Genomic DNA, 11,628 nt, shown 5'->3' on the forward strand with positions numbered 1-11,628 from the left:
TTGCCTTGTGCTATGCAACCTACATCCAGTCTCCTCCACAATTATGGAAGAATTTCACTATAGTTAACAGTATTACATACACCAATTTCACAAGATTAAACCAATCCTTTCACACTCAAGTTCTAACCTAACTTGACATTGGCTATGCTAATACCTAACTATTCCTCTTAGTGCTGACCCAACTAAGAAAGGGATACCAAAACAGGTACAAGATACAAGACACTTAACCAACCTAAAGAAATCAGAAAATAACTCTAGGCTTTTCTCTCAAGTGTTTCTCTCAGCCTTTTTCCACTCATGGCTTTTTCTTAAGCTTTCTCACAATGCCTTTTCTCTCAAGAAATTACAGAAAGATAAACTTAGAAAAGTACATTACAATCAGTAAAACATGAAGAAGATTGATTTCATCAGCAGCCTCTTTGCTATGTGCAAAACCAGATTTGCAAACCTCAGATGCAGTTCATCAGTATTGGATGAATGCTTCTTTGAAAGAAAGCATTATCCAAGTAGAGGAACTTCTTCACAAAACACTGTTCTCACTCTCTGGTTTTCTCTCCTTACCTCTGAATGAACAGCAAGCTTCTTCTTATCTCCTTGCATGTTGCTTGGTTCTTCTTCCTAGGTCAACACCTTGAGCCTTGAGCTTCACCAACCCACAGATTCACTTTTTCTCAATAATCCTCAGAATAGAAACTCTCCTTCTGACTTCCTCATCTTGGCCGAAAGCCATAAAACAGCAACCATAGAATTCTTCCAATGGTCAATTTGATTTGAGCCCTTGAAAACCAACTTGGTCCCCAAGTCTTGTTTAAGACCGTAGATACATAGCAGAGAAGAACAGAAATCCTCTTTCCCTTGTATCCCATTTCGGATAGAGCAGAGTGTTGGAAAGTAGAGATGAAGATTTGATGCATGCAAGAGGAAATGGGTTACCTTTAATCAAAGCTAGATTTGGTTTGATCTGGGTGATTTGATATTTTTCTTTCTAGCTTAATATTTCTCTTTCTCTCTTCTTCGGTGAAAGGCTTATGGAAGAAGCTCTCTCTCTTTCTCTTTCTTACTTTTCTGAAGCCTTGATGTGACTTGATTAGAGAGGAGAGGAACGTTGCTTCTGGTAAGGCAAGATGGTGGAAAATTGAAAATCAATTTCGGGCTTGGATCAAGTTCTTCTCTACTTCAGCCCGTTCTTGCTTTGCTTCTTTGATGAATTTTGCTTGAGATGAATGACTTGGACTTGTCTTTATTTTTCACTTACCATTCAGCCCATTAGCTGATCTCTTTTGTTTGATGTTGGGCTGCTGCAACACTTGTTTTTAGCCTGCATCACTTATCAAAAATAATCAAAACTAATTGGGTGATTAACCCATTAATCAAATGTTTGTCATTAGCAATTCTATTAATTAATTTCTTAACTCAACAATTTTCATTCAGAAGTGTAGATCGAAGAAGAAAACGAAAAAGAAGAAGAATGACGGAGCTTATCACGTTGAATTCAATGCAGATCAATAATGAAGAATGCAAGCAGAGAAGAAAAACGCAAATAGAGGAGAACGACGAATTTTATTAGGTTGAAGAAGAAGAAGAAAAAGAAGAACGCGAACAAAGAAGAAGAAGAACGAAAACGCGATACGTTATATGAGACGCGTGTATAACAAACGACTGTGGGGTGGGAGAACATGTGTGTGGAGGAAGTTACTTGGATAACATCTATGTATTTTTTACATAGATGTAGAGTTTTTCCCTTCACATAAATAGTATAATTAATTTGATTTAATAAATTAAAAGAAATAAATTAGCAAATATTACCAAAATAAATTAATATTATTAATTAGTTATTATTGATTTGATTTGATTTAATGAATTAGAAGAAATAAATTAAAAAATACTCTTAGGAGCTTATCATGTCATCTCTATCATTAAGTACAAAAAATTTAATTTTTATATAATAGAATAAAGAAGAAGTGATGGATAGACTAAAAGAATAGTTAAACTAAATTTTACTATTAATAATTGAATATTAAATTTTACATGTACACAGAAACCAAATTCTTTTAACAAAATAATACACGAATAAATATTAGAAAAGGAAACTTAAAAAATATATTATTTGTTAATTAGTCGAAAGAATTTGGCTTACAATAATTTTCTTAATTAGTGGTTTTAGAAAATTTATTAGCAAAAAGTAATTTTCAAGCGGGCAAGTTAAACCGGGTACACCCGACCCGTAACAATATTCAGCTGGAAATGGAACTGAAACCAAACCGCCATATGTTGCAACTCCAAAGTTGAAGCTAATTCAATTCTCACGCTTCTTTCTTATCATACAAAAATCGAAACTTCTCCCTATGATCCCGCCAAAAATATAAAGAAAAATCCAACTTACAAAGATAAGTGCATTGTGACAGAGAATATGGAACCGAAGCAAGAGACAGTGAAGAACAATGATGATGGGGTTTCGGAGGATCTGACTTTGAATCAGGACGAAGATGAGTTCGATTCCAAGGAGAGGGTGCTCCACAAGTACTTCCTCCAAGAGTGGAAGCTCCTCAAGTCACTCATTGACGGCACTGTTTCAAATGGCCGTGTCTCTGATCCTTCGTCTGTTCACAAATTCAGATCCATTGTACTCTCCTCCAACCCAATTTATTTTTTTTTATCTATTGTTTATATTTTCTGCTAATTTTATTATTTGTGTATTTATCTTGTGTAAAGCTAAGATGGTGGTTTATGTTTTTTATAGAAATAAGAGTCACTTGGGCACTAGCAGTTTTCTGTTGCATTTGTTTTGTACTGTTTGAATATGGATGCTGGGTTAAGTAGAATGTAAAATGGTGTGTACAGTATACTTTTCTTTTTCTTTTCTCTTTTGCATAATGTGTGCTTTGCTTAGTGTGAAATTTGTGCATTTGTTCCTTTATATGCAGATAGATAAGTATCAAGAGCAGGGCCAACTTATAGAACCTTACCTAGAAAGTATGATTTCTCCACTGATGAACATTATTCGTTCCAGAACAATTGAGCTCGGGGCAACTTCCGATGAAATTCTTGAAATAATCAAGCCGATATGCATCATTATATATTCATTAGTCACGGTTTGCAGATACAAGGCTGTGATTAAGTTCTTTCCCCATCAGGTGTCGGATCTGGAACTTGCTGTATCTCTATTGGAGAAGTGTCATCTTACGAGTTCTGGAACGTCGCTGAGGCAGGAAAGCACGGGAGAGATGGAAGCTAAGTGTGTGATGCTACTATGGCTTTATATACTTGTACTGGTGCCTTTTGACATCTCCACTGTTGACACCAGCATTGCCAACAATGAAAATCTCAATGAATTTGAGCTTGCCCCTCTTGTGTTGAGAATAATAGGGTTTTGTAAGGATTACCTTGCAACTGCTGGTCCCATGCGTACTATGGCTGGACTAGTGCTCTCAAGGCTACTTACTCGGCCAGATATGCCGAAAGCCTTTACGAGGTTCACATGAATATTTTTATGGCTTACTCATTGTTAATTCAGCTTTTTCTCTTCATGCTTTGAATATTTGTCTCTTCCAATGATGTGGTATCATGCTGCATTAATTCTTTGTGGCTCATGTTTACATATGCTAGAAATAAGAAACTAGTGAGTAGCATGTTGAAAATTTAAACTATTTAAGCTGCTAACTTTTATTTTAAACTAGTACCTTTTAGGTTAGTTAGTGTGCGCCTAAAAGCACTCTATTTATCTATCATTAAGGGAAGAATGTCTCATAAGTGCAGTGAATATTACAGTTAAAATTCACTCTCTCAAGAAGGGCGCCAAATTTGTTACATAGTGGCAGATTCTTACTAAATATCATTAGATGTCGTTATCAATAATTTTCGGTATGCCCTGCTTTATGGAAAATGATTTGGTGGTGGTCATTATTGTTTATCTGTCCTGAGTAATTATGTATTAGGACTTCACACTTGTTTGGGTCTGCATTCATTCTTGCATTTGATGTATAGAACTAGTTGTTTCCAAACTATCATGCTAGAAAATCAATCCTGCTGCTATTTCTGCCAAAAACTGACTTTTGACTGTTTCAGCTTTGTTGAGTGGATCCATGAGGTCATGTCTTCTGAAACCGAAGATATACTCCATCATTTCCAATTACTTGGTGCTGTTGAAGCAATGGCTGCTATTTTCAAGGTTCTGCTTTTATTGCTTTTCTGCAAATAAAGTCTGCTTCCTTTCAGAACCAAGAATGATGACACATGTCAATGTATATTGAATGAATGCACCATTTAGCTTCAGGAGATGATCTAGCGTCTCTATCTTTTTCTTTCTTTGGGCATCAAAGAATTCTAAATTAAGTCTTCATAATATTTGACGATTCTAACTGTTGTAGCATAAATTCTTTAAGCAGGCTGGCAGCCGGAATCTATTGCTTGGTGTAATCCCCATTGTTTGGAATGACACTTCAATATTGTATAAGTCCTCAACTGCAGCTCGAAGCCCTTTACTTCGCAAGTTTATAATGAAGTTAACCCAACGGATTGGGCTCACTGCCCTTCCTCATCGGTTGCCCTCATGGCGATATACGGTTAGCTTTTATGTTATCCATATCGGATCTTAAAAGTGCAAAGACACTGTTTTTTTGGGGTGTGTATGTACTTGCAAATGTTATTGTCTATTTTTTGTTTATTTTTTTTCTTATGTTTTATATATAAAGCCATAAGAACTAATAGTGATACTTATATGCGCTATCTGGAAATGTGTGTTCTGCTGAGAAAACAGCAATCGCTCCTCATGCAAGTTAAGAGCTGTACGTAGAGTTTGTAACAGAACAGGAACAATGAGATTAGAGCCATTATTGGTGGTGAAAATATGAATAGCACTTAATAAACAATAGTTTAAATTTGTGAAAATTTTAATATTGACATTGAGTTCATAGAAAAGATTTAATAATGAAACTTCACATTTTTGAAGATTTGTTTTACTAGTGAGCTAAATCATTATGGACTTTGCAGTGTGCTCAGTTGTTTAAATTACTACTAAAAGTTGAGAGTTATGACCATATCTTATGCCTGGCTACTTTCTGAATTATTATTTGTTCCGCCGCATCGATGACATCGATGGAAATTGTTTTAAATGTTGTTTGTTGTCTAAGCTTTTTCTCCTGAACTTGAAGGATGACTTGGAAAGTTCTTCTACCTCTTTCTTCACTACAATAGAATATAATAGGCAGCTTAGTACCCCATCTAGTGGAATGATGCTTTGTTGTTGTTGTTATTGTAGCAGGGTTTTTAGCAAACTAAAATGTTACTGACTTTTCATAGGTAACTGTAGAACCTTCATGTCTATCTATTTTCTTGCCCTGACGAATGTATGCTTGTCATGCAGGGAAGGACTACCAAACTAAATGTTTCTCTGAATACATCCATTTCAATTGACCAGTCCAATGTGGCTGCGCATGGCAACTCCTCCAAATCAAATGAAGTTATAGATGGAGCAGAAGATGAAGATATGGAGGTTCCAGAAAATGTTGCCGAGATTATTCTGATGTTGCTATCTGTTTTGAGGGATATGGTATGTCTAAAAGGTTAGATTCTTGTAGTGAATTTTGTGTTTCACCTCTGTGCTAAGTTGCTGACATTAGATGATATGAAGTATGATGTTATGTCTGGTTACATGTAAATGACGATACATTACAAAGCAAACTGATGTTTGTTGCTTGCTTTCTTTGTAAATGGTTTGTATAAATTAGTTATCTAAGCTATTGAAAGTTGTAATGACTTTGTTGACATTGTCCATTTGTTATAGCTTCAATTACTGAAATATTGCTTTCGGTTATAGGATACCATTGTCCGCTGGTCTGCAGCTAAAGGCATTGGGCGTATAACTTCACGATTGACATCATCTCCTTCTAAGCGGGTTTTATCATATGTTTTGGATCTATTTTCACCTTGGGAGGTATGATACTTGACTATCATTTCATATGGGTTCTTGACCTAACAACTATATTTTACTAGCTAAAGTTACATTCGACTACCTAGGTTTTCATTTGCATTGCAGTATAGTTATAATATGCTTAACTATTTTCTGATCCTCTATTATAGCTTACACACATCACTTTTTTCAGGGTGATGGTTCCTGGCATGGAGGCTGTTTAGCTTTGGCTGAACTTGCTCGTCGAGGCCTTCTCTTGCCTACTAGTCTTCCCGAAGTTGTTCCTGTTGTTGTGAAGGTGATGCTTAAATTTGACAGATATATCCATAGGTTTAGAGATACAAGATTGAGACTTAAAAAGTTATTATAGCAGCTTATAATTGTTTAGTTGGTCAAATTACTTTATTAATGCTGTATCATGACATTAGCCAACCTTATCTTGGGGGATAAGGCTTGGTTATCGTTGTTATGTTGCTCCAAGTAAGAATCTAAAAACAATTCTGACACCTTGCAGCAGCTTATTGTGACACAACATATATGATAGGAAAAGAAATGGTAAAAGATAGAATATAAGAATGGAGTGAATCTTCGACTAATTTAAAGTTTTGTTTTCTTACTCTAGGGTACGTTGTCCCTATCTTATGATGCCTATGAAGCTTAAGACATCTTCCCTTTCCTTGACAATTTGGTTTACAGCTGGTGTTCTCAATCTTCTAGTTGGCCTGATAAATCATTCCAATCACAGTTTTGATTTAACTAGACTCTTTACTGCAATGTTAATGACGATAGTTTTCCCTTATTCATTGCTGTTGTTGCCAAAGATTTGTTTCATTGTTGTTTTCTTCTAAATTTGAACTATGTTGAGCAGTTGTTTGGCATACAACAGCTATGTAATGGTTGAAATTTTAAACCATTTTTTTTAATCAGGCGCTGCACTATGATGTTCGGAGAGGTCCACACAGTGTTGGTTCTCATGTACGTGATGCAGCTGCTTATGTATGTTGGGCATTTGGGCGTGCATATTATCATGCAGATATGAGGAGCAACTTAGAACAGCTGGCCCCACACCTCCTTACAGTGGCATGCTATGACCGTGAGGTCCTTTTATCTTTCACGCCCTTCGTGTGACTTGATTTTGTTCTAGAATGGTTGATATTCATTCCACCATTCCATGTGAACAGAATGTCCTAATCAACCTGTGATCTTAGGTTAACTGCAGAAGAGCAGCAGCAGCTGCTTTTCAGGAGAATGTTGGACGGCAAGGGAATTATCCACATGGCATTGACATAGTGAATATTGCAGACTATTTCTCACTTTCTTCTCGAGTACACTCCTATCTTCACGTTGCTGTCTTCATTGCTCAGTATGAGGGATATATTCTTCTGTTCGTGGATGACCTGCTGGATAGAAAAATTTGCCACTGGGTATGCTTTACTTCTAGTTCAATTGCTCAAATGTTAACCCTAATCGGACTTGCATTCTAGTTTACCTTCTAAGTAAAATAAGTTGATCCTGGTTTCTGCACATTGAATAATAAAATTGTTATAGGGAGATCATATACAGCAAAGCAACATTGGAAATCTTCCTAGAATGTGTATGCTTTATGGTTACTAATATGAAGTTAGATTCGATTTTAAAGTAGGGAAAAGAATGAAAAAGGAGTTATTTCCAATGTAAAACTCTTCTATTCTATAGATGTGACTATAGAGGATAATAAAACCTTTTAATTTTGTCCATTATATTTTCCTTCTAATTAGTATTATTCCTTGCATTATTGTCACACATGCACACAAATCCTTGCATTATGTCATATTTTGGGGATAAATTTGTTCATATTCTCAGTTATTAACAGTTTATGGTTATTCCTTTTATCATGTTGTTTCAATTTTTCTTCAGGATAAAAGCTTGCGAGAACTTGCTGCAGAGGCTCTTTCTTTTCTTGTAAAATATGACCCTCGGTATTTTGCAAACACTGTCATGGAAAAGTTAATTCCTTGCACTCTTTCATCTGATTTATGCATGCGCCATGGGGCTACTCTAGCAACTGGGGAGCTGGTTCTGGCTTTACATCAATGCAGCTATGCTCTTCTTTCTGGTTGGTACTTTCTTCCTGTAACTTCTTATTATGCTGTTAGTAGCGGTAGTGAAACAGACCTGTTCTATTAAAATAAAAGGGAAAAATAAGAGGAAACTGTATAGAGCTCTTAGTACTGAAATATATACAGCTATTGTGATTACTCTAGTCTGTGTCTGTTCCTGGTTATTGTTAAACCTCTCTTTGTTTAAGGTAATTTGTTTCAAAATTTTATACACGTTTTAGCAGAAATGTGACATTTTTACTGTCATTGACAGATAAGCAAAAAACTCTTGCTGACGTTGTTCCTGCGATTGAGAAAGCGCGGCTTTATCGTGGAAAGGGAGGAGAGATAATGCGTTCAGCTGTTTCTAGATTTATTGAATGTATTTCCATATCTAAAGTGGCTTTATCGGAAAAGATAAAGAGAAGCTTGCTTGATACTCTTAATGAGAATATAAGACATCCTAATTCTCAGATACAGGTCCTGTCCCTTTGTTACAAGCAATTTGTATCATCGATTTTTTGGGTAATTCCAATATGCTCACTTTGTTGGATACATGAATAGAATAATCTTGTGATTTTCAGAATGCCGCTGTTAAAGCCTTTAAACATTTTATCCCGGCATACTTACTTGCTTCAGATAATAAAGGTACAAGTGATGTGACAGCAAAGTACCTCAATATGCTGACCGATCCAAACGTAGCTGTAAGGAGAGGATCTGCATTGGCAATTGGTGTTTTGCCATATGAGTTATTGGCTAGCCAGTGGAGAAATGTGATTTTGAAGCTATGTAGCTCTTGTGCAATTGAGGTGCTTTACACAGTTGCAAATCCTGTCTATTATTTCATTATACTATTTTGGCTTCTGGTGATTATGTTATAGAAATTTTTCTTATATGCAGAAAAACCCTGAAGAGAGAGATGCTGAAGCACGTGTAAATGCTGTCAGAGGGCTCACATCAGTATGTGAAACATTAATTAGTGAAAGAGAAGATGCTGCAACACCTCTTATTGAGAATGATATTTCTCTGTTTGTTCTAATAAGGAATGAGGTGATGATGAGTTTATTTAAAGCTCTTGATGACTATTCTGTTGATAACCGAGGTGATGTTGGTTCTTGGGTTCGTGAGGCTGCATTAGATGGCCTTGAAAAATGTACATATATGCTTTGTAAGATAGATAAGTCAGCCTCTTTGTCCGGAACATCAGATGGAAAGGAATTTGAATCTTTAGTGCAGCCTTTAAATGATAACTTGCCTAAGAACAACCAAGAGCTTTTATTATTTGATGAAAATCTTGCTACCAGTTTAATCAGAGGAATTTGTAAGCAAGCCGTAGAGAAGATGGATAAGTTGAGAGAAGCAGCTGCAAATGTTCTCCGCAGAATTTTGTATAACCAGATGATATATATTCCATATATACCTTTTCGAGAAAAGTTAGAAGAAATCATTTCTAAGGAAGCAGAAGCAAAATGGGCAGTAAGTTTATGGATTTCTTTTATCAGTTCTTGATGTTGGTAACATTGATTATATTTTATTTTTTGGTGAACACACTGTTTTGATGCAGGTTCCTTCCTACTCTTATCCATGCTTTGTGCGGTTACTTCAATTTGGTTGTTATAGCAAAGATGTGCTATCTGGATTGGTTACCTCTATTGGAGGGTTGCAAGATTTTTTGAAGAAGGTATCACTCTCAGCAGTGTTGGAATATCTAGAAGAGGTTGAATCTGAAGAACATAGTACAAGAATGTCCAGAGAGTACATGCTATCTGTTGACATCCTGTGGGTTCTCCAACAATATGAGAAATGTGATAGAGTTATCATTCCCTCTTTAAAGGTATTAAGTTACCTTAGCAATGCTTAACTATTCTTTCTTCTTAAACTGAACTTTTTTGATGTTTCTATTTTATAGCTTCTTTTCTTTCTTGGGGGAAGGCTAAAATTCTTGATGTGAAAAACAGTTCTTGATTAAAAGTGTGTACAGTTGATACACCTTAGGATATAGCATAAAGATTACCCATTATAGCCCAGTACTGAGCCATAGGTTGTAGCTGAAGGACCATTATTTCAAGAATTCCTAGCCATTTATATGTTTCTTGTGTTTAGAGTACTTTTTGAGCACACTCCTATCATCAATACTTAAAAGTATTCCTTATTTTTAGCTTAAAATTTCCTTAGTATAATACTGATTCCTTCTCTATTATGAATGAATTTTTATGAATAAATTGATTTGCTCTAGTTACTGCTTAAATCTCATGTACTGATGAACTTAATCTGTATTTCAGACCATTGAGATTCTATTCAGCAAAAAGGTGTTCCTTAACATGGAGGTTAGTCTGTATTTTTCTCTTTATTTTCATTTTCCCTGTTAGCAGGTCATCTATATTTCCATACACATGCGGTCTATTTCTGCTATGGCATAATGGTTAAGTATATGTTTGTAATTATTTCTTGCCAATATATGTTTGGTCCCATACCACTCAAGTGGAAACAAATGTGAGAAGGAAGATTGCTGTATTGTCGTTGTACATCAAATATTTTTGTCATAAAGACATCTTGTACCCTATCAACATTGCAAACTTCCCTCTTATAAAATACTTTTAAGAGCAATAATTTGATTTATTTCTTGTTACATGCTTTTGCATTAATGTTCAAAAGTGAGAAAGCAGAGGTAAAAAGAAAATAGAGTCAACTAATATCCCAATGTCTTCTATAGCGCATAGCTGCTTATGAGCAATTTCTACTGTTTAAAATAACGGATCTATCTATTGTTTTTATACTCTATATGATGAGGTTTCATTTGATCTATAAAATTTATTTTTAGGCCAACACTCCAACTTTTTGTGCTGGAGTTCTGGATTCTCTTGCAATCGAATTGAAGGGATCCAAAGACTTCTCTAAATTGTATGCTGGTATTGCAATACTTGGTTATGTAGCTTCAGTACCAGAATCAATCAATATGAGGGCCTTTTCACAACTTGTTTCTTTTCTTGTGCATCGGTACCCTAAGGTGATTTTTGCTTAGAAGCAAATCAGTTATAATCAATGTACAATCTTATTTTCTATTTTCTCATGCTTTCCTTCTCTCGTAAACCAGATTCGAAAAGTAGCAGCTGAACAGGCGTACCTTGTCCTGCTACAAAGTGGGAATCTTGTAGCTCAAGACAAGACTGAGAAAGCACTCGAAATCATTTGCGATAATTGCTGGGATGGCGACATGGATCTAGCAAAACAGCAAAGGGTAGCATTATGTGAGACCGTAGGTTTGGAGGTGGGGCCAATTGGTAAGAACACTGATGGAGCATCAAGAAAAACTAGTACTAAGAAGCCCATAGACTTGGATGAGAATGCATCATATTCTGCATTAGTTGAGGCATCTGGCTTCTGATTTACTTATTTATTTTTGGTCCCATCCCAGGTTTGCTTTTGTACAATCTAACTTGCAACTGTTGATATGAAATCTTCTTGTGAATTGGCAATTTTTCCTGTCATATTAAAATGTACTCTTCAGTGTGTTTTACATTGTATGTTGTTGACTAGATCAAATTAAAATCAGATTCCTGATTTCTTTTATGAATCTTTTATGTAAATAGAATTAGTTATAAATTTTTTTCTATATTTGGTTTAGCTTAATTTTAGAGATTT

At 35.5% G+C, this 11,628-nt stretch overlaps 1 protein-coding gene across 1 annotated transcript; it reads left to right on the forward strand.

Annotated features, from left to right (window-relative positions):
* The first annotated feature begins 2,236 nt into the window (after window positions 1-2,236).
* LOC112709998 (tubulin-folding cofactor D) lies at window positions 2,237-11,560 on the forward strand. Its single transcript, XM_025762038.2, has 17 exons — window positions 2,237-2,623; window positions 2,925-3,472; window positions 4,066-4,168; window positions 4,386-4,562; window positions 5,363-5,548; window positions 5,816-5,932; window positions 6,102-6,206; window positions 6,836-7,006; window positions 7,117-7,332; window positions 7,805-8,003; window positions 8,261-8,466; window positions 8,571-8,795; window positions 8,887-9,462; window positions 9,551-9,820; window positions 10,269-10,313; window positions 10,808-10,993; window positions 11,081-11,560. The coding sequence occupies exons 1-17, from the start codon at window positions 2,411-2,413 to the stop codon at window positions 11,369-11,371; spliced, it is 3,834 nt and encodes a 1,277-aa protein (XP_025617823.1). The 5' UTR covers window positions 2,237-2,410; the 3' UTR covers window positions 11,372-11,560.
* Window positions 11,561-11,628: the final 68 nt, after the last annotated feature.

The sequence above is a fragment of the Arachis hypogaea genome, chromosome 9 (assembly GCF_003086295.3).
Source record: "Arachis hypogaea cultivar Tifrunner chromosome 9, arahy.Tifrunner.gnm2.J5K5, whole genome shotgun sequence".
NCBI classification, from domain to species: domain Eukaryota; kingdom Viridiplantae; phylum Streptophyta; class Magnoliopsida; order Fabales; family Fabaceae; genus Arachis; species Arachis hypogaea.

What these genes read in the sequence shown, in the direction of transcription:
- LOC112709998 (XM_025762038.2), top strand. Translation starts at nt 2,411, where the DNA reads ATGGAACCGAAGCAAGAGACAGTGAAGAACAATGATGATGGGGTTTCG. An exon ending in TTATCATTCCCTCTTTAAAG is followed by an intron (nt 9,821 to 10,268) that starts GTATTAAGTTAC and finishes TCTGTATTTCAG; the next exon opens with ACCATTGAGATTCTATTCAG. An exon ending in TTGTGCATCGGTACCCTAAG is followed by an intron (nt 10,994 to 11,080) that starts GTGATTTTTGCT and finishes CTCGTAAACCAG; the next exon opens with ATTCGAAAAGTAGCAGCTGA.